The sequence below is a fragment of the Rhipicephalus microplus genome, chromosome 1 (assembly GCF_043290135.1).
Source record: "Rhipicephalus microplus isolate Deutch F79 chromosome 1, USDA_Rmic, whole genome shotgun sequence".
NCBI lineage: Eukaryota > Metazoa > Arthropoda > Arachnida > Ixodida > Ixodidae > Rhipicephalus > Rhipicephalus microplus.
Genome location: NC_134700.1, coordinates 198,344,284 through 198,367,805, shown reverse-complemented (window position 1 = coordinate 198,367,805; position 23,522 = coordinate 198,344,284). Strand labels below are relative to the sequence as shown.

Below are 23,522 nucleotides of genomic sequence, written 5' to 3'. Positions count from 1 at the left end.
TTTTACACAATATTAATGAGACCTAACAGACAATAATGCCAAGGAAGGTATAGGGGAAATTATTAGGCCAATTATAATGTAAATAAGAAGAAAGAAAAGTGGGTGAAAAGATAACTTGCCGTGGGCAGAATATATATATATATACATACATATACATATACGGTGAATGACACCGGTGGCAAAATTCAGTCGCGTGTGTCCATAAAATTGCTATCGCAATAACTGTCTAGTATTACAATACTGCCTAATGCTAATTCTGAGTGCAGCTACGTGTTGGGGCAATGCCGACTGTGTTCAAAGTTTGGCTTTCTGTAGTTGTAACAATGCCACAGAAACTTCCAGCATTAGAGTCTTGCATACACCACTCTGTGCATTGTAAACATTGTGAACCAAGCGAAACACCAAAAGCACTCGAGTGTTATGCACACAACTTTGTGCATTGAAGGTGTTGTAACTCAAATGAAATGCCGATAGCCCAATTATAAGAAGGCAGCCGAAGTGCATGTGCCGGCTATGTGTGCGTATGAGCTCCGACTGTTGAGTCAGCGGGCAGATGAAAGAATAAAATGAGGTTAGAGGCGCGAGCAGCTCACGGGCAGATTCTGCATTTGCTCTCTTTCATCTTCATTAGCTCTAACAGTTATGCCGACATCAGCTAGACAAGGCGACACTGCTGCAAGCAGGAGTGGACGCCAAAGAGTTGCGCTTCGAAACTACATTTTAGACCATAATGCTATAAAGGAAACAACTGTGGTACCTAAAAATTATTGCACAAGTGTTAATTAGAAAGTTAGCAGCACATACACAATTCCAGATTAATTGGGACCACACGTGTATCACAAGCACAGACATGGCATATGAGTGCACTATGTGTGTTAAGATGTGCCTGTTGAATTTGCTTAGTTCTGTATTTCGCTGCTGCACTCCTATACATCTCTCTCCAAGCAAATAGAAGTCCCATTAAATTTCACACATACACAGTACCTGGTCCCTCTACATTCCATTTCAATAGACTTTACCGTATCTTCATTATGTACAACAATCAATACCAAGAACGGGTTGATATTCATTACACGCTGATGCTACTGGCTGAAAGTGCTGCAAACAATTCAGTGTGAAACCAATAGAGATAATGAAAAAGTAGACACAAAATGTTTTGTTTTGTACCAGTTGTTTTTACGTGAAATCATAATGCATCTTGTGGCAGCTCGGTTTAGCAAAGGCTAGAAGTAAGTTTGTTGACAGCCCAAGAGTAAGGAGTAGACAGGCATTTATTTAAAAATAAAAACAGGCCTTCGTGACTGCGGTGATTAAAGGCACTTAAATGTAGGTGCTGTTGCCCTGCTATGGAGGGGGACAACAGGTGTTCAATTACAACAATCCCAAAGTGGAACTATTAGGATGCCGAAAGCTTAAAAAGTTTTCTCTTGAGATTGCTAGAACAAAGTCCCACAGTAAAAATGGCAATAGGTACCCGAGTTTCAAGAGAGAAAGAGAGAGCAGAAGGAGTGAGTGACTATCAAAGTCCCACAGTAAAAATGGCAATAGGTACCCGAGTTTCAAGAGAGAAAGAGAGAGCAGAAGGAGTGAGTGACTATCGCAGCAAATCTGTTCCAGGTTGCCCAGTTATTAACTCTGGTGGGAAATGTCTCGAGCTGCCTTGTTTTGTCTGTGCTCATTATGACAGTGCGGTTTCTTTGAACATGAGAGTGCAAACAGTATCCATGTATAAACAAAAGTACAACAGAATGAAGTCTAGCAAACAGCTGAACCATGACAGTAAAAAGAGACAAGCAACAGGCTTGTTCGTCATCCAATAAGCGATAGAAGGATACAGGTTGGCTGCATCCTTTGGTCCTCTCAATTCTTGAGGCTGAAGAAAAAAAATATGACAACACAATAAAAGAATGGGAACAAGCGAGGTGAGAACAGAGATCAAAACAACTTACTAGATGAAGTACAAAAAATACACGCAGCTGCTACAGATGCATACAAACTGCAATGTTGGTGAAACCAACAACATAATTATTTGATTACCTATTACGTATTGTCGGCCGCAAAAGTTTGTAGGATCTGCAGCGTATGGCGGAGTGGAGAAAAACTGTCACGGCGGCACCTACTGTGGCATGGCGCGTGTTGAGGATATTGGCTGTGGCCTCCGCGATTAGATCCGATCAAGGGGCATTGTCGAAACGTGTTGTCACCAATCACTAAGACTGACAGCCTCACCACCCGCTACGTCAGTGGTTCTCAAATGGGGGTCCGCAGTCCACGAAGCCATTTCTATGATACGCGAAACCCTCACCCGCATTTTTCTTTAAGCGTGACTATGCCACGTATTGATGAACTGTCCAAAATGAAGTGATGTGGCAAGTTTATTTGATGTTTTTTTGGTAGCAATAAAAGGTAGCCTTGTGTGCATATTCAAATAATAATATTCAAACAAATAGTAGAATATCACTTCAATTCAAATTTCAATTATTGAAAATTTTGAAGTATTCGCAATGAACGAATAGGTGTATATTAATCCGCATGTAACGTCTTGTAAAAGTGTTTTTGCTGCAGTGTTGGAGTACTAAGCCGTGAAAGAACCCATCAAAAAAAAATCCGCTATGCCTTGAAGCCCCCTTGCAAATTTAAAGGGGCCCTGCAACAATTTTTTGGCATAGTCAGAAAACACTCCCGATCGGTAGTCCAGGTTTCCGAGAATATGCGAGCCAAATATATGGCGCAGCACGCGACCTGCGATTCACAGTAAATTCTCAAAGCCAGCTGAAAATTGCTCTCTTCTCTCGGCAAATAACACCATGAGCTCGAAAATCACTTGTCACAGCTATTGCATCACCCATTGGCTGATTTAACATGGCGTGCTCGGTCGTCACTGGGGCCGCAGCGGGAGGCCGCGACGTTTGAAGGCATGCCGACGCGATCACACTGAAAAGCCGCGTATTTTAAGAAAAAAGAAAAAGAGAGGTGCTCAAGGTCACGAGGTGCATGTGACGTATTTTCTTTCGCCGTGCCATTCCTCCCTGCTTAGCTTCCAGTTATTTCGATGGGACGAAAAGAGAGAATTAAACTGCAGGGTGCGACTAATTTTCAGAACTCCGCCGCTCATACTGGACTGTTTCTAAAAATTTTGCGCCGATAAATTTGCGAGGCAACGACCTTCTTTACTGGCTCCATGGCTACTTGAAAAAGTGTTTCAGGGCCCCTTTCAATGAACATGTTAAACTCAAATCAATTCATCCATTTATTAAGCTTAAAAGCTTGTTATGACAACTTATATGCTCTAAGTATAATAAAATTTGAAATGTTACCTATTTTGCAGGTTATCACTCGCATCCTACCGAAACTGATATCCCGCTACTACTCAAAGTTGTTTCGAATTCCTGTGAACGAAAATAAAAATGGCATTTGCATAAGGCCTTATTTCAATATAAAAATATATTGTGCTGGTTAGTTAGGTCATGATAAATATGCCCATTTTATTGTATGTCACATATACTATTAAAATTTGATTCAAAATTATTAGACCAAAATCAGTATTCGCTTCAAATTCGTTTCGAACCTAAAATTCACCATTCGCACAAGCTTAATAAAAAGCACCTGTTTCACGCTCCAGTTGTGTTAATTTACCTATGCACCCCCCCCCCCCCCCCCCCACCTCCGCCGTACGCTCCGCTGCAAGGGGTCCTCCATCACTTCCACCTGTCCCCAAGGGGTCCCTGACACATTCATGGCCGAGAAGCACTGCGCTACACCATTGCATGTTACGCAGCATTGCAGTTTTTTATCACTCCGCCATGCACTGCAGATTCCACAAGCTTTTGCGGCCAACCGAATACCATGGTTTCTATTCAATGTAAGGTCTGCACTTGACCTGGCATATAGACTAAACCTGTTTAATTAAGGGGGGATGCTACACCTTCCAAAAACTCTTTTATTTTTGCAAGTACCTCAGTCAAATTTGGAGAGCCTATGTAGATTTTACTGCTGATTTCAAAAATCTAATTCTTTTTTTGCTGTGACAATTAGTTTTAAAGATATAATGAACTGCGACTTTTTCAATTAAGGCCTAATTAGCTAATTAACTGTAACTTGGATATTGATGTGCAACCTATAGAACCAATTCGGTATGTTCACAGTGTGCAATAAAGTATAAATCATTGTTCTGGGCTATTTCGAAGCAAAGTTGTGGGATGTTGAATATGACATGAAAAATTTCCCCATCTACACTTGAAACAAAAGATCCATTTAGAGAATTTTCTCCAAAAATTATTACAATAAAACTTACTTTACGACACATCCCCTGCATTTATCTTCGAAACAAAAAAGAAATCGTAATGATAACCCAGATAGAACAAGAGATATTGCTCCGGCATAATGGGAAGCACATGAAAATTGTCGTTTTGAGAAATCGAGAAAAAACGTGGGCACACATTTTTATTGCAGAAGATGCAACAAGACAACCTCAAAACGCACCAGAAGCATAGTCTGAATGCATTCTGTGCTCATGCCTCCTCTTCACTAGCTTCCGGAGTTCCAATGAGGCTGTTCTTTTCTTGTTGGAGACAATGCTGCGACGGTGGTCTTTTTCTCTCGCTCTCCTGGCACCAGTACTTGTCGCATTCATGTCCATTTCACCTAAGATTGCCGTTGCAGAATTCGAATTGCCCGTGTTGAAGCGCAGCACTGCTTCTGCAACAGCTGCTTCAACAGCGAACAGGGACGCATGGTGCTCCTTGGGGGCCAAACTCCAGATTACCGAATGTAGGCTCTCGTTGGAGTTCTGCGTTTTGCCGCGTTCGCACCTCTGAAGCAGGGCTCTTTCCGAAAGCCGGGTATAAACCGGTAGTAATGCCTCTGCCACGTCTTTCGGTAGATTGTAGGCATGCCTGGGGTCGGGCTCACCCTTTGCTTTTGCGGCATTGTGCCGACACCATGAAGTTTCACCAGCTGGGCACAGACTGTGGTCCGAGCATTCATCAGTGGAGGTGACGTGGCGGTATGTGGCCATCACAGCCTTTTGCATCTCGCCCACGTCACCTTCATGCGATTTCAGAGCCCGGCCATAATATGTGCTCAGCCTGGTGATCAGCTCACCTGTGAGCCTGCCTTTCCCACCAAGGCCTCTTTTCCCATCGCACTTTTGTTTCTGCACCAGGTTTCTCAATGCGGTGCCCATCCGTTTCTGTACATGATTAATACAGTCTTCCTTCTGCACGTCAATGTAACCATAGACCTTGGCGTCTTGTATGGCGCAAAATGTCCTAGAGTCTCCATCAGACAGCATAGTTGTGTAGCGCAGGCCATGGCGTTCAAGCGACCTCTGAAATAGAATTAGAGCCGCCTCCACTTCCATTTGCCCCGCTTTGCTGTTCGTATTTTTTTGGCATTTGTGGTTAGCCTTCCATTCTTGATAGCCCTCACTACTAGGCTTTGGGCCCACCTCGCAGCCTAGGCAAAAGTTGGAAAGAACGACGTAGTCCAACACGTAGCCACTAAATAATTCGATAACTGTGCCCACGCCGATGTGGGAAGAATGGCCTCGCGTCTTCCACGTGCCGTCGTAGCTAACGGCAATATTGCCCCGGTGGCCGAAGCACAAGTAATCATAAATTGTTCTAACCTTTTCCGCACATTCGCTCATAGCGGACTCAGCCGCTCGCGTTGCAGCGGGTGCCAGCGTGTTCTTCAAATGCCGCTGAAACGTCTTGTGGTGCATACCGCGGTGTGAGATGCCCATTGTTGCGAAAATATCGTTCATTTTCGTTTGGCCGTTGCCGGTAGCCACCATCGCCCTCGAAGCGAGAAGATTTACTTCAAACGGATTGCACGTTTTCGTGCCGTTCGCGCGGGGCGAAGTCCATTCATTCGCGATCTCGCCGCACCTTTCACACTGCACTAGCACTTTCACGGCAAGTCCGTAGTCCCGATCCCCTCTGACGATCGTAGCCGGTCCGTGGCAGGCTTTGCAACACAAGGCACCCATTATCGCGTTTAGGATATCTAGATGCATAAGCAGATAAGGAGCAGCGTGGTCCGAGTCCTGTGCGGTTGCCTCGCTACAACTCGCGGTGAAAAAGTCAATTTTCCGTGCAGTTGCTGGCGCCGATGAAAGCCGGTCGAGCGTCGCTTTCTCCCGGGCATGATTTTCTTCAACTTCGGCGTTTGTCACCACCTTGGCGTCGATTCGTAGTCGTCCGGAGTTCGCTTCACCGTCATCGTCGTCGGAGGCAACGCGCTCGGTCGCACCATCGCTGAACGGCCGCGGAGCGTCGACACATCGTTCGTCGGAGTCAACCAAGGGCTCTGATGACTTCGTAGACTTTCTCCCACGACCTTTGCGTTTCCTGCGACCAAATGCGTGCACGGTCCGATACTTTTTTGCGTTTCCAGGCATGGCGATACGATCAGAAGCTTCAGAGTGCTCTGCCGATTTCGAGGCGTCACAGCGGTAACCCTTTCAAAATGGCGTCGGGTCGCGTATGCAGGCGCAAGCCGCGAGCTTCCAGCCAACCGGAAAGCGCCATTTCAGTCACGTGCGCCGTTTAGCCAATGGCAGTGAGCGCGGCTCTTCATCTTTGAGGCCCCGTTTTTCGAGCCGGGGAAACGCTCAATGTTGCTTACTGAATAAAAAAAAAACAGCTGAAAACGCGTTCTTTCAAACAAGACCAAAATGGCGCCGATCGAGCGCGTAGTTCCCGCGTATCGTAGAGCCGAAACCTGCGCTATTCGCCCTCAATTTAAAGGGCAGGACGCCCGTTTTCGGTTTTTTAAAGTTGAATAACGATAAAAGTTGATGGTATTCGGCTATGAAATTTTGTAAATAGGTGCGCAATGATGTCGGGAACGCGAAAAGAAGGTCCGCGAAAACTCGATTTTTTGGCTGATTTTCGGTCCCGAAGTGCCGCGTCCCCCCTTAGCAGGCTGATTGGCAGGAATACAATAGAACCTCGCTTACCCATTCTCGTTCTGCACAATTTTCCTGCGCCAATGATTTAGTGATTAATAGACGGTACGTTTCCCTGTACAGTACATTAATTGAACATTTTTTAAACACGTACGAGCAAGCTTCTGCCGCATCATACATTTCTGTAAAAACAGATTTCTGTGTATCATACATACATATTGCCAACATTTGCACCAACTATGTTGCCAAGGCTACTAAGTCGGTTATAGCACACATGTACTAAATCAGGATCTTATAATACTAATATTTACAGCCACATATTGATGCTTGAATCTCGATATAACGAACTCGGATATACTGAATAATCAGTTAGAATAAAATAAATGAAGGATCATCTTGCAATAGATAGGGTGTCAGGAATGTACTTTTATAACAAGTTTTTGCATATAACAAACTTATTTTCATGTAAGATGCAACTTCGTTATAATCAGGTTTGAGTGTATTTCGATATTTTGTCGTAAATATGCCAAAGTGTGATAGCAATGATATTGCACAGGAGCAGACAGGAACAAAAACATAAACAATGAGCAAACAAAGAATATATGGTAGTACATATATAATTGGCTGTGTCAGCAGCTGTACCAATTTGTGCTTTGTGAAGCAGGGCAAGAGCACAGGTATATAATAAGCACTCTTACAATGTAAGAGTGTGTTTTTGTCCTAGTGCATGTGTAGTGAATAAAAAGTTATAAGTACAAAACCGTACAATTGGCAAGCTTTACCATTCACAAATTTATGAGGCAATGAAAAGACAAAGTGCAAAACTTTATAAAAGTCAAATAAAGAGCATAAAGGGGCTCCTCCACTAAGCAAATCGTAGCCTGCTGATCTGCATTAGATACTGTCACCAACCCTGCTCATCAGGGTGTTGAAGGTGGCTTTGGATAAACCATAATGGTGAGAATAATGCATCACAAATGAATAGAGCCATGTGATTACTGGCTACTAGATACAGGTCTCACGGTAAAGCTAGTTAGCCAACTCATAACTAATAATACTAGTGTGGCCAGACACACATGCTTAGAAAACATGCAAAATTGCAGTGTACAGAAACTCTCTAATTACTTTTAATTCAAAATGAGATATGCAAAATGAAAACACATGTAGCATATTTTGTAACTTTTAAAATATTTACTTTATTTAGAAAATGACATTATGTACATGAACATCAGCTTTGAGAAAATCTGATACAAAACGCACTATCTCAGGCCCCAAGAAATGCATTCTGCTTCTACAGCAGGCCAATCATTGATTGTTTAAATAATGCTTAGATTCATTCATTTGATTGCACTTGTTGCAATGTACAGGCAGATGGAAAGAAATGCAACCAGTGCTGCATGTCATTATCATCACGCTCTAACCAAAGTAGCAACAAAAAGGTGCTAGTGCGGTTCCTGACTGTATCAAGATGAGGTGAGTCACCTTTCATTACCACGATCCAGCAACAAACACTTAAGCAAAGAAAAAGAGTGCAAAACAGCAGAGAATGAGGATGCTGCACTGTTTGCAATTCGTTCCATCCACACTTTATATTTATCTTCAGAAACAAAACTGTCACTTGCACATACATGGTAGTCTCGTGAAAGTTCTGTAGCTGATAACAATAATGATGTCGTCCATGCACTTACAATCCTTTAATCTCACCATTGATGTTGAGCTCAACACAAGGTAAGTCGGCACTTGCACTAAACCTAATGGGTTCACACAGTCCACATGATGCAGCCCTGAATGCTTACCATCCATGCTCCACTTGTTATGATGACACCCTGTGGAAGTAAGAGTTGCTATGAGTTTACATATCAAGAAAATAATCAGTGATTAATATGTGGGGTTTAACGTCTCAAAACCACCATATGATTATGAGAGACGCCGTAGTGGAGGGCTCCGGAAATTTTGACCACCTGGGGTTCTTTAACGTGCACTCAAATCTGAGCACACGGGCCTACAACATTTCCGCCTCCATCAGAAATGCAGTTGTCGCAGCCGGGATTTGATCCCGCGACCTAAGGGTCACCAGCCGAGTACCGTAGCCACTAGACCACCGCAGCAGGCAAGAAAATAATCATAGCTATTGGGAGTAGAGTGGTGTAAAGAGACAGCTGTATACCCTAAACCACAACCGTAGAACTACCAAACATATGTGTGCACTGATATAGAGACGACAGTCAAGACGGGACAAGGGACTACGAAGAAACATGGACGAGCGCTTGTTTGTGTTTCTTCCTAGTCCCTTCTTGTGTTGTCAGTATAATGGACCACCAACTTGCCCAAGAATTTGCACTCTTGAGTACAGTGAGCACAAGGTACAAAAACAGATTGCAGCACCTTGGCACTATTGCTGTTTTTTTTTCTTGTTGCTGACGCTGGCAACCCAGCTACCTACCGGTTGCACGTACCTCAAACAATTAGATAATGTTACAACTCACAAAAGGAGCATTGGATTAAAATTGACAGTTTACTGAAAGCATATAACAGTGATGTAAAGTACGTAATTTCAAGTTACTAAAGATGTATATTTACACACACTTCCCATTGCCTTCATCATGTGACGAAACAAACGGCTACTTTACTGCTCGGTGGTGGCCCACTTCAGCCCTTCAACATTGTGACACTATGATTCATCATGAACCGCATCCTTCATTTACGATAGCACTTGTACAGTAGCTCACAATCAGCCATCTTCCCAAAAAGCCACACCAGATTCCTTATGATCATGCCCTACTTAACCAGGCTTGTACTCTGGCTCTTGCTTTATATACAGTGTGGCGGCTGGCCTTTATGTGAAGCTCCTCACACATTGTGCCAGCTCCTATTGTCTTGCATTAAAGGGAAGCTGAAGGGATTTTAGAATTCAATCAAAGTTCGTGTTTAGGAAGGACTGACATTGTTGTTGACGATGTCATAATTGTTTTCACGGTTGTAGCAGAAATTGTGGGCACAGAAACTGTGAAGGTGCTAACACCCCCAGTAAAGTTGTTTGTGCCTCGCGGCGCACGTGTCTTGCGCACAAGCTGTATTTCGGGGTCACGGCTATTGAGGGGTAGGTGGCGTTGTGTTCGCGAGCAGTGATCCCCACTATACCATACCGCTATTATATATCATCATCATAGTATAGCGCCAGCGGCGACAAGCCTTGGTAGCGGCGAGCGAAAGATAAGCTGGTCTCTTCAGCGCGTGGTGGTTGCCGCGAACGGTTGTCCCTTGCGTGGGTCCCCGGAGCCACGGGTTGCACGTCGGGGGCCTTCATGGTAAGTCAAGTGTTGGTGACGCCACCTTTGGTGTGTTATTGTGTTTGTCATGTTTTCGAGTGTATGGTAATACTGTGTAAGGATGTCCTACCATGTTGATCATGTTTTATGTTATACTAATTCAGCGGACAATATCGACGTTTTAAAATTAGTTAAATAAATGTATGTTGTTGTTTGGTTTGTTCCGACCGTGTATGCTGTCTCCCTTCACTCCAAGAGCGTGGTGGCACTTGCCGATTTGAGACCCCACACTGGCGCCTAACGTGGGGCTCTTAGAGCACCGGACGACAGTTTTCGCAGTTCGGTACAATCTTTTGTTAGAGCCGAGGTAGAGTAGGCCTGGGGGGACTTCTCATTGCTAGCGTTGGCTGTGTGCTTTGTTGAGAGCGAGGAGACCGGTATTTGTGAAATGTTTGAACTTGTCGGCAGGTTGAGTTTTGATTTTTTCTCTGCTCGCAAGTGGTTTTTGTTTTCAAGAACGCTGTTCAGTTGGGATGAGAGCCATGTGGTCTGCATCCTGGGGTGAGCAAGGCTTAGAGTACGTAGATTGTCGGCCAAGCCCGAAGGGAGTGAGTACGGGACCTTTGTGGGTGGTCTGATTTTCTGTAAATAGCTTTTTTAATCTCTTGGGCTCAGCGAGTCGGGCATCGTTGCTGTCTGCTATTGCGGCTCTACGACGGGGCGTCGTGACACTATCCGGGGCGGTGGACGCCGATCTCTCGGTAAGCTGCTGTGTACGGCGAGCGATAGGGCCACTTTACAGGGTGGATGTCTTCTTGCGGCTGCCTCTTCTGCGCCTAGGCTGGGTGCTGGGTGGATGCCGGTTGTTGTCGAGCGACTCATCAGGCCTAAGGCTCTGCGCAGCCGCCTGTCGCACGTGGCACAACTAGGTGGATCGTGGCGTTGAGGTGTTACACTCTGCTTCCCTCGCTTTTTATCTTGCAATGCACGAATTAGAAAAAGTGACCTTTGTTTTATTGTTTAGCTGGGCGTCTTGGCCCCCGCCGATGTATTAGCATATTACTGACCATTGTACCACGTGGACGAGAAGCCCGAAGCTCCCTTCCCTTTGGCCTACTGCATTGTTCTTTTGAGTGTTTGGAATGTACGCAGCGGGAGTGATGCAACCCACGGCTGGCTGTCTTCCGCACATCGTCAGCGCCGCTGGCCAGCAATGCGGTCGTGAGGTCGGGCGATGGAGATGCCTAGGACCTGCGCAACTGCCTGCAGTCCGGCGCTCTCGTGAGTGCTCGTCGCAACCGGCAGACGTGTCGGCGCTTGTGACGGTTTGTCACGTCGACGACAACGTTGCTGTTGCGGGACCGGTATTGAGGTGAAGTCGAGCCGGACAGTGCAGCCGAGTTGACCAACGATGGTGTCGTGGTGTACGGACATTATGAAAGGACATGTGTTGTAATTTCTGTTTGAGCTTATGCACCTGAATACTGTGTTTTTCGGGATATGGTTTGAATTAAGGTTGAGGGAATGTGAGGCTGCTGACACCCCCTGTGAAGTTGTTTGCGCCGCGTGGTGCACGTGTCTCGCGCAGATGCCGTATTTTGGTGTCACGGCTATTGAGCGATAGGTGGCGTTGTGTTTGCAAGCGGTGTTCAAGAGTGGGAAAGGGGTGAGAAGAGGGTTCCTAGTAGTACATCAACACGCCAAGATTACATTCCAATTATGCTGATAAACACATTAGGTCGGAAGTCTAAGCACGCTTTGAGAGAGGCAGTGAGCAAAACAATAAGCGATGGTGAATTTCCCGATGGATGGAAACTTAGCAGGATAAGCATGATCTATAAAGGAAAGGGGGACAAAGGTGATATAATCAACTACCGTCCTATAACAGTCACATCTGTGGTCTACAGGCTGGCGATGCAGATTATAAAGGAAAGACTGCAGGCGTGGATAGAGGATGAGGGGGTGCTGGGGGAACTGCAAAATGGGTTTCGGAGGTTGGAAGACAATCTGTTCTCACTGACGCAGTTCATCGAAATAGCAGAATAGGAACACAGGCCCCTGTGGCTAGCATTTTAGGATATCAAGGGAGCGCACGATAGCGTAGTTCAAGAGGACTTGGGGGGGAATACTGGACAACCTAGGTGTGGAAGATGGAGTCACTAATCTTTTAAAGGATACCTATAAAGGTAACAAGATAGTTATAAAATGGGAAAAACAAGTATCCAAGCCCACAGAGGTATAACGGGGGCTAAGGTAGGGGTGTCCTCTGTCACCCTTGTTATTCATGATGTACCTATAAGGATTAGGGGCCAAATCAGAGGGAAGTGGACTGGGCTTCAAGCTCTCTTTCGTCAAACAGGAAAAACTCATTGAACAGGCACTACCAGCATTGATGTACGCAGTTGATATAGGGCTAATGGCTGACAACAAGGAAGATTTGCAGAAATTGATGGATACTTGCGGTAATGAGGGAGATAGGTTAGATTTCAGATTCAGTAAGGAAAAATCAGCAGTCATTATTTTTAATGATAATGAACGTAGTGAGCTTAGGATACAGGAGGTCACGCTAGAGATAACAGATAAATACAAATATCTGGGCATATGGATAAGCAATGGGATCAAGTACTTAAGGGAACACGAAACATACGTAACGACTAAAGGTAACAGGAATGCAGCAGCCATGAAAAATAGGGCACTGTGGAAGGAATTACAACAGGTATGATGTTGTGAGAGGAATATGGAAAGGGGTCATGATTCCTGGTCTGACGTTCGGCGATGTGGTCTTGTGCATGAGATCAGAGGTTCAAGCAAGATTAGAAATTAAGCAACGTGGAATAGGTAGGTTTGCCTTAGGGGCACACGAGAATACACCAAATCAGGAAGTACAAGGTGATATGGGATGGACATCATTTGAGGCCAGGGAAGCTAGCAGCAAGATAAAATTTGAGAAGCGAATGAGAGAAATGGGGGAGGAGCGTTGGGCTAGGAAGGTTTTCAGCTACTTGTACATGAAGAATGTCGATACAAAATGGAGGAAGCAAACCAGAAAATTGACGGGTAAGTACTTAGAAAACAGCAGGGGGCCAAACCAAAAAGCTATCGGTTAAGAAGAAGGTGCAAGAAATGGAGACCGATATGTGGAGAATCGGCACGATTAAGAAGTCCGCAATAGAGATTTATCGATCTTTTAAGCAGGAAATTGCCAAGGAAAGGATCTATGATAATACTCGGGGTAGTTCTCTACTGTTTGAGGCAAGGACGGGAGTATTGCGAATCAAGACATATCAGGTCAAATACGAAGGGGTAGACACGGTATGCAGTGCATGTGGAGAGGAGGATGAAACTGTCGAACACTTGATAATGTTCTGTAAAGGGCTTCACCCTATAGTTCAGGATGATGGCGCAGAGTTTTTCAAAGCACTGGGGTTTAGGGACAAGGAGGGCAAAATAGACTTTAAGCGGGTAGAATTAACTAGAAGGGGGTTATCCAACTAGTGGCGAAAGTCAAGGCACGAGTGAAAATTAAACCCTTCACTGCAAAGTACCAGTCCTCAACTTCACTATTTAAAGAAAAAGAAAAAAGGTAAATCTAGTTTTTGGTTAACTAAGCATTAAGGCTAGGTGGTGTTAGCCGTCGCCCGATTTTAAAGGGTACAGCCATATCAATCAATCCATTTATCCATCGTGATCACTACTACACTACAGCACTATTATCATCATCATGGTATAGCGCCGGCGGCGACAAGCCTTGGTAGCGGCGAGCGAAAGATAAGCTGGTCTCTTCTGCGCATGGTGGTTACCGCGAACGGTTGTCTCTAGCGTGGGTCCCCGGTGCCACGGGTTGCGCGTCGGGGGGCCCTCGCGGTAAGTCAAGCATTGGCGCCGCCGCCTTAGGTACGTTATTGTGTTTGTCATGTTTTGGAGTGTATGGTAATAGTTTGTAAGGATGTCCTAGCGTGTTGATCAGGATTTATGTTATAATAATTCGGCGGACAATATCGACGTTCTAAAATAAGTTAAATGTATCTTGTTGTTTGGTTTGTTCCGACCGTGTCTGCTGTCTCCGTTCACTCCAAGAGCGTGGTGGCGCTTTCCAATTCGAGACCCCACAAAACAGACGTCATCTTCATTTTCTCTGGCCCGGAGCAAGTGTTCTTTTTTATCTTCGACCACGGCCTCCGTGACTAGCCCATGAGGTGTTGTTCCCGGAACAAATCGAAGAGACCACACTGCAGGAGTGCTGCTGTTGCACATAACGCAGCATACCGAGAATGACTCATACAGTAAAATCTCGTTAATTGGACCCCCGTTAATTTGAAATTTCGGTTGTTTCGGCCACGGCGTCTGGTCCCGTCAAAACTGCCCATTGTTCTATGACTGAAAACTTTCATTATTTTGGAAAAATTCGGCCCTGCTTCGGTTAATTCGAACGCCCGACTGCGGTCGAGTCATGACGGGGAAGCAGCAGCGGATCCTGTCGGCCAAATCGACGGCGCACCTAAACAACTTTGGGATAAGATTGCAGCCTCTGAGATTCAAAACTATGGCCATGAGTAGTACATCTCAGCGGCACCAAAAAGAAAAAAAAAAAAAAACACATGGTGGTTCAAACAACCAAAGTGGAAGGCAGTGCATCGCTACTGTCATCAGCAAAGGGCAACCCTCAGATTTGCCTTTCCTTATTTCTAGCGCGTCGAACACGTTTGCGTGAAGGTTGAGTTGAATTGCTCATCTCTAGTTTGGTTTAAATTATTTAACTGTACGTGATCAGTGCCATCTGCAGTCCTACTGTGTGCTGTTTTTTGAAAAGTTCGCCGGTTTTCATTTCATTTTTATCACCGTGCATTTTTGTGTGTGTGTGTTGTGTGTTGTGTGTTGTGTGTGTGTGTGTGTGTGCTTGTGTTGTATACTTGAAGCACACGTGCGTGACCCCCGCGCGAGTGATGCCGGGATGGCTTCCCCTCCGTCTCCTGCGACCCCAACTGCCCCAACTCCCGCAGCGAAGAAGGCGAAGTACGAAGCAAAGGATTTGGCTGTGAAGGTGAGAATATTGAAGGCATTGCAAGCGGGAGCATCTCCAAAAGAAGTGATGGAAAAGTTCAATGTGAAGTAAAGTACGCTGAGCACTTACGTGAAGAACGAAGAACAGATTATGTATGATGGGGACATGTTTGCCGACCAAAGGAAGAGCCTTCGAACAGTTATGCATCTTAAGCTAGAAGCGCTGGATTACCGTTTCGCGCGATGCGCGTTTGCCCTTAGCAGCCCCCTTATCTGCGCACAAGCAGAGTTCATGGAGACCATTAACATTGACTCCTTCAGTGCGTAGGAAGGCTGGTTCGACTGCTTGAAGAAGCGACACGGGCTGGTGTTCCGCAACGTGTGTGGTTAAAGAGGTGCGGTTGACAAAAGTGTTGTGCAGGACTGGCGGTCTGGACTATCCGCACGCCTTTCTACGTACGAGCCGTGCAACATTTTTAACGCTGATGAGACAGCGCTGTCCTATAAGGCTCTGCCTGACAAGACAATCGCGTTTAACGGGGATCTTTCTTTCTGGAGAGAATCCTGAACACAATCTAAGAACACAGTTGTAACAAACTTGTTACAACTGTTGCAACACAAACTGGAAGATTGTGCATGCTTCCATTCTCGGAGGCCACACAACTAGCCATTAGAAACAAAACTAGACTAAGACCATGAAAAATTCAACATGGCAGCTTTCAAAATAGAGTAGCATAGCAGAAAACGAGCAATTTAGTCTAGAAAATCAAACTTCAGGGCATGAATTCGTTCGAAAAATTAGCCGCGAAAATGAATTAGTGCTATGGGCACCTTGATGGTGCATTAGTCAAGTCTAAAATATCCAACAAGTCTGAACTTTTGGGAGTTCGAAAAATATGTCAGCTACTGTACTTTGGTTATTTGTTAGATTCAACTGGTGAGCTCGCCATTGTGTAAAAGCTGTTAAAGGAGCACTGACATAAAATTTACTTATGCCAAGATTTTTGCATCAGCGAGTAGCTATAGACACTGTAGCAGTGATTCGCGATCTAAAACACAACTGAGGGTTGAATAACTATCACTTTTATTGATTAATATCACTGGTATCTAGCACGATTCAAAACGGCTGGCTATCCCGCCATTTTTAGCGCTGGGAGCCCCAGCAGTGACGGTACCTTGCGGTCACCTCCAGATCGCGCCACAGCTGACCACTTCTCCACAGAAAAGAGTGACACCAGGCTCAGCTGCTCCGCAAACATTTCGTCTGCTTGGCGAACACATTCAGTCATGCCTTCTCACCTGCATTGCCCTCCTCGCTGTACAAAGTGTCGACTCGGCTTGAATAAGATAGTCTGGAGCTTAGAATCCCCGCGATTCGCGACATTGCGAATTATTTTTGTTTTGATCGACCTTTTACAGTACAGCTATTCTAAAATAAACGCCGTTCCAAGACACTGCAGAGGGGCCCGAGGATGCACGCTTCAGCCGTGTTCGCTAGTGTGTCCTAGTTAGCTATATTGGTGTGTTTTGGTGTGCACAGCATTCATTTGTACGCAGATGGGTCAATAGAATATCGCTATTGGGAACGAACATCAGCGGAGAAATAGAATACGTTCCCTGCTTGCCAGGTTTTTCTTTGCCCCTCCAGATGACCCCACATATCCAGCCTCTTGCGGTTGCGGCGGTAGTAACACGGTACTCCGCGAACGCAAAGTCTACGATGAACTAAAATTCAACGATACCTGCGTGTTACTTGTTAGTGATGATATCTTACTATACACTGTTCCACTTTGATAGCCTATGGTCGTGTTGGCGAGTAACACATACATGATATGAAAAGAAACCCTCATTGCGCTTTTTCCAGGCTTTGAATAAAATGACTGCTACTCACCTGCAACTCACAACGATTCTTGACATGCTGACCGACAAGCACACGTTTAATCATGCTCTTTTCTTTCACCGTTTTTTTAAGGTGGTTTTCATCGTGATAAATTTCATGAAATCAGTCAAAGCGGTGCCGAACCGAAGATCAGACGGCACGAGTGAGTGCATTTCCAGGCTTCAGCCCCAGTCGGCGCCACGATAATCACACTCGGATCGTACACGTCATCGCTACAAGCATATCATCACTCAGGATGGTATTTGTGGAATGTATCACACCGAACACGTAGCACTAGTGTCGATGTCGCAGGGCATTCCAATTTCCATTAAACTCTTGAGCGCTATTTGCTGCCGAAACAAAATAACTTCCACACGACGGATATCATTTAAATTTGGCCAAGACGACCTATGCACACCAAGCCATCACAGGAAGGGCACATCTCGATTTTGAAATTTGATGTCAGTACTCCTTTATTAAATGTCCAGATGTTCGTTGTACAGTGGTATGTACCCTACTGTGTTCACTTGTTCCGTGAGCAGTTTTTTCTAGACGCCGCTAAGAACAGTCGAACCCCGCTACAACGAAACTGACAGGGCACGGGAAAAATTTCGTTGAAGCGAACATTTCATTGCAGTGAAATCGAAAAAATATAGCTGATCTGAGCTCGCAAAACAAAGGAATGTTTATTCTCAAAATTAAAAAAATTTCCGCTGCTTCCTATTCTTTCTCAGCAGCGTCACGACATTTTCACTCACGCATAGCCAGGCCATGGTGAAAAGCACACTGAAACAACGCCAAAAACCACCTTTGTGAACGAACCAAACAGTTGCATTAACACGTTAACACCAGCAGCTGTCCGCCGTCAAAAGTATCTGACAACGCAGACATGGAGGCAGGGTATCCTGGAGCGGCGACTTTTGCATTATTCTATGCGATTCTTATCATCCATCACTCGCGGCTAGCTGATTTTGTTGATAATACAGACGAACAGCCGCTTTGATTAGTTACCACACTGGCCAAGCGTGAACATAATGATAAGCATCGGAATCGGGAAAGGCATTGTTCCGCGGTTGCACCCGACAGCTGTGTGAAGGAAACCATCAACTGCTAAGCGACTGAGCTTCAGCTTCGGATGTTCTGCGACTCAAAAGCAAGCCAGCGGCAAAAGCAGGGCCAGGGCAGTTTCATTGCCATCACTATCGAGCAATGGTGGCGGTGCCCATGTTTTGCTGAAGTGCGGTGGTTTCTGGCGGTGCTAACGCGTGTTTTAGACTTCCTTGATGCATTTTCAGGCTCTGAAAATGCATCGAAATGTTAGAAATTCGGTTTATTGCATAGCAATAAGTATCTGAGCCTCGACTCGCATCGCAAAATTTCGTTGAAGCGCGACGATCAAAGAAAAAGTGTTCGTTGCGGCAACAATATTTATGCATTGACTCTTATGGACTGCTGACGGGAAACTGTGAATTTTTCGTTGTAGAGGAAATTTCGTTCGAGCGGCATTCCTTGTAGCGGAGTTCGACTGTAGTCAGGCATTATAAACTGTGCCTGTTTCAGTTGCTTTTTACTATGCACTCGCAAGCCAGCAGACGCACCCCAGTGCTTGCTCAGACTGCTCACTTTCAACCCTTTAACTGGCATCCTGAAGCTGTACGTGCCACACAAGTTTGTACCAATTTAACCAACGATCAGTCACCCTCGGCTGGGCTAATTTTCCACTCCTTCTACCTCATCAGGCATATCACTGTCGCATAATGCTTTGCTTGCAACTTTTAACCCTAAGTGACAAAAAAATTGCTTTTATTGCTCTTCGCAGGTGTTTTGAGCCTGCCCACAGTCACTTCATCATGCCGCATTGTGCAAAGAATGCCAGTGGCAGCGATGCTTCAAGAAAAAGAGGTGGCTCTTAGAGCAGTACAGAAAGCTGCATTATTGTTGACATAAAATTTATGTCCGATACCCTGAATATTGGTCGAGATAACGACGAGAAAGGCGGTAATGACGACAATGACTGTGACACACTGAGAAGTGCACGTGTGTGAGAAGTGCACGCACGTGAACACTAAAAACCCGCCACCATTTAAGCCACCAATTTTCAATGTGTTACCGTGTACACCATCAAATAAATGCTTTGACTTTCAATACGTTCCGACTTTTTACCACAGCATGCAATGAGGGAAAGCCACCCTCCACAGCCGTTTTTTTTCTTGTTTCGTTTCTGTGTTAATTCGAAACAAAAATCGATGACTCAATATATTTTCAGAATCCGAATTGCGTGAAAGGACTTATGACTACTATAAAAAAATTGCAAGTTTAATAGATCTTTCCGAACTTAATATGGCAGTGAAGGGTGAAAAGTTTCTTTAAAATTTAAACTGAAAACAAAAAAAACTTACTTTGCCTTTTCCTGCATGCGTGAGAGTCTGGCAGTTGGCAATTGTGTTCAGCAGTGAGTTCTCATCCCGGATACAAGGAGCATACTGAATTTCAAAGAACAGCCCACGACCTGTGGCCTGCACAAAGAAAGAGAGCCAGAAATCTCTAAAGTTCTCAGCGGACTTGTCTGAATGCTACAGATAATGTGTTGTACACTACACACGGCATCAGATATGTGGTAACTGGGAAGGAAATCATAGGCGCAGAAGGAAGACGAAGAATGAAAAAGGGACAGGGACAAGCACGCACTTGCACACTTTGCAACTGACTTTGATTAGAAGGATGCCTACCTTTCGAAACCCTCACACATGTGTGCACCTAGACCTATTGGCACAACCTATCAGCTAAGCAAGGAAACTGATTTTAAAATGGAGACAAGGACTGGACGCTGATGCAAAGGCCTCCAGTTCGCCTAATATACATTGCCTCCACTACTAAGCGAGCTGGACAACAATGCATTAGCGTCTTGTCTTTGTTTTTGTTTCAAAATGAGTTCACTTTGTTAGCTGATAGGTTGTGACAATAGGTATGGTGCATTTTTTTGTTTTGCAAGTGTACGCATGCGTGGGGCTTTCACAAGCTAAGCATTGTTTATATAATAAAAGTCAGTAGCGAGTGTGCCCTTGTCCGTTCCCCTTCTTCGTCCTCAGTTTTTGTTCTACGACGACAATTTCCTGCCCAGCTATGGACCAGTAGCCCGACAGCAGATATTATTGCAATATGTGGTAATATAACTGTAAAGAATGAATAGCAAGAAAAGTTTGAAGTTCTCAGCCAAAGCTTTAACCATACTGTTTAGAAGCCAGATGTGGCCAGCAAGCACCATACAGGTGGGAATGAATTGCAAATGGTAAATACTATAGCACAGCTATAGGCTTGTACAGGGTTTTCATTAGCGGCGGGGAGGCTGAAGGCTTAAAAATATATTGAGCGCTAACAAACAGGGCCGTAACGGAGTGGACAACACAATGCACCACAATGCGTCTCCCATACATTCCTATTTGTTGGAACTAAATAAGTTGTCGAGTTCCGTTTACCAACACACATAAAAATTGGCAGGGCAATTTTACGCGTGTTGCATAAAAAACGCAGCGACTCTCGCCAACCCTAGCTTTGGTCTAATTCGAAAGAACAACTCCACAATGCATTGAAAGATAAAAATAAGTTGATGATGCGCCGCTCACAACAATCTGTCCTTGGTTCCAGGCTTTTCTGGGTTACAGGAGCAAAGTAAACAGTTGTGAGATGTAACATCAGTGGTCGTCTGTCCCAATTATAATCAAAAAACTTCCATGGCCCAAACACATTAGAACAATGATGAAATATGTCTTTCTGAGTGACGCTATAGGTCTGAATTGGTGCCTCCTTTCAATGAATGGGAGGGGGAGGCTACACTCCAACTATTGCTTCACTTGAGCATCTCAGTTGTTTATTTAACATAGATGTGATCAACTGAAGCCACTTTTGGACAGTTTTTCGAGCAGCTAAAACCTGCACTTAGAGCAGCACAACTTCTTGGAGCAGTTACTCAGAAAACATTTTCAACTGAAAGTATTTGTCTTTAAGTTGTACACTTACTTAACAACGTCCATATAGGCTCAAATACAGGCTTCTTTACTCAGAAAACGTTTTAAAACAAGGGTCAGCAATCGACGGCCTACAGAGCAGTATTATGCGAACCCTGGCATGATGTGAACCCCCTCCCCTTTTCCTTGTATCTTCCTACTGAAGGCTGAAATAACAGTTTTGGCATTAAATGGAATAATTGTTTGTAACTTATATTTGACTGCAACTTTGTGACATGTGTGCTGAAAATAAACAAAGTGCTGAAAATTACGATTTTTGCAGAATAGTAGGATGTTGCAGTTTTTTCACTTATACGGACAGCTTATCCCATCCTTGATTTATTCACATTTCACAAAATTATGGTTTCTAAGAAAGTGAGTTGATGACAGTGACAGTGGCATGCATTCAGGGGACAGATAAAAATAATCACTTACAGCTCCGTACTGAGTTCTCTTCACCACAAATGGGAGCCGGCTATCTAGTGGGAGGCTGATTATGTCAAACTCTCCCTGGCTGCACAAACCCTGAAGGCAAGAAGTGACAACATAGATACAGCACAGGCACAAGCGAAACGTAATAAGTGTGTCCTTTTAAAGTGGCTGCAATAAAATATGTAGCAAAATATGAAACACATCAACTAATTAAACCTTTCACTGTTGAGTGAGGCTGGCTGTGACACATCCCTAGTGTCAGCTTGGTTTCAGGAATATTAAGGAAACTTGAAATAATTAACTTCTCATGCAAACGGTTAAAGAGCTGCACACGTGAATAGTTTAGAACGTGACCAATCAAAAGGAAGCAGCACGTCCATAGCTGCCCTCTTGTACCCATAATCACGTTTGCTTCATGGTTGCTCAGCATGAGAGTACTGGACGTAGAGCGACCATACTTCCACACAGTCACTTTGTATTCTTCAATATACACTGAAACATCGTTAGTACGTAGGCACTTTAAACATACTAATAATGGTCAAAACATAGTAGCGATGAATCCCTGACCAAGTCTTATAGAGACCAATGCGTTTGCAGACCGCTTAAGTTGGAGTAGTTCGTCTTATGCTGGCCAGTTAGGGCGAACTATAACTGTGTACCAGGATAACATTTTGCGCCATAAAAATTTACAGCCCCGCTGAACTTGCAGACGCCACAATGTGCTGCAAGCGGTTTTCCGTCGTTTAGAGAAGTTCGAAGATCGGGGGATCAACTATTGCGGCTTCCGCACGACTGCGGCAGTGCCTTTGTGGGAGATCATAGAGGAAGAAAAGAAGGTAAGGTGGCTACCAACGGCAAATGCGCCGGCATGACTTATCACCGACAAAAATCCTTATCACAGTAAGCATCCCCAGCTATCTGCTAGGAAACGCGTGTGGCGTAGTGACATTTAAGCCTACTGCGAGCTTTTAATAGGTGGCTACCTGAACGCGTTGATCGCTGCCGCCTCGTTATGCGAGACCACGTTCAAGCACGCAATGCTTTGCAGAAATGCAACGCAAACACTCCGCTGTTGCAGAGTTTAGCGTTGCCGGTCACGCACACCGAGAAACCTTGATGCATTGACAATAAAGCACGTACATTTTAGCTATAGTGCACATTTATGTTACGCGACAGCCCAAAAGCACCTTCATGCGCCGTCAGGATTCCTAAAGCATTGCTCATCTCAACACCGCGCTGGCCATACAGGCTACCTGCCACAGTGAAACGGAGTGGGTCTTTTTTACAGCAAGCGGATCGGTAGACACGGCGTGCACTGACTAGGCGAAGCCCTGCACGCAACTAGCCAGCAAATGATTTGATTCTCTGCGGCCATAATTTATTAAAAAAAAAAAGCTGTTAGAAGCAGATCACGGAACACGTATCGTGGACAGCCGATTACGTCTGTTCCATCGCTGTACCACGCTGCATATCCCGGACCTCGCAGTAGTTTTGAGATGCACTTTGGCATCGTCACTGTGTGCTATCGCATGGTTGGGTCGGAGTGACAAAATTTTTTCGACACTGCGGAAAAAAGAAAGAAATGGCTTTGTGGTGGATACTTTAGGCAATATTTTCTGTTGGATTGCATTTATTCCTTTGTTGGCAGCGATGGCTCATGCCAGGAGATGCAGATTTGTAGCTGGTGGTTAATGCGTAGTACGTTCAGTGCATAGTTATGCAGCTGTCCCCAGCAGATACGTATTAGCGAGGTTTCACTGTACATAACAACTCAGCTTGCGGCGAAAATATGAGCTTCTAGAAAAATTTGAAAAACTGTGCAATTAGACGAAACACAGTGGTCTTGTGTTTCAATGTAAGTATCAAAATTCACAATGGAGAATGATTGATTGATATGTGGGGTTTAACGTCCCAAAACCACCATATGATTATGAGAGACGCTCACAATGGAGAATGTGCTATAGATCAGTGATAATGCGTGGGGTGGGGAGGATGCAAAAACGTATCGGTATGTCAGTGACAGT

At 44.7% G+C, this 23,522-nt stretch overlaps 1 protein-coding gene across 7 annotated transcripts in view; it reads right to left on the bottom strand.

Moving 5' to 3' along the window:
• Positions 1-23,522, bottom strand: part of Rpp30 (ribonuclease P protein subunit Rpp30) — a 49,491-nt gene that overhangs the window by 13,485 nt on the left and 12,484 nt on the right. For 3 of the 7 annotated variants that reach the window (XM_075889734.1, XM_037412519.2, XM_075889728.1), the window contains exons 6-9: positions 21,502-21,591; positions 19,462-19,578; positions 8,710-8,739; positions 1,836-1,873 (exon numbers count right to left, since the gene is read on the bottom strand). In XM_075889734.1, the coding sequence (XP_075745849.1) occupies positions 1,836-1,873; positions 8,710-8,739; positions 19,462-19,578; positions 21,502-21,591 (275 nt within the window). The remainder of the gene's footprint in view (positions 1-1,835; positions 1,874-8,709; positions 8,740-19,461; positions 19,579-21,501; positions 21,592-23,522) is intronic. The other 4 variants (XM_075889740.1, XM_075889765.1, XM_075889750.1 and 1 more) reach the window with 3 other exon arrangements.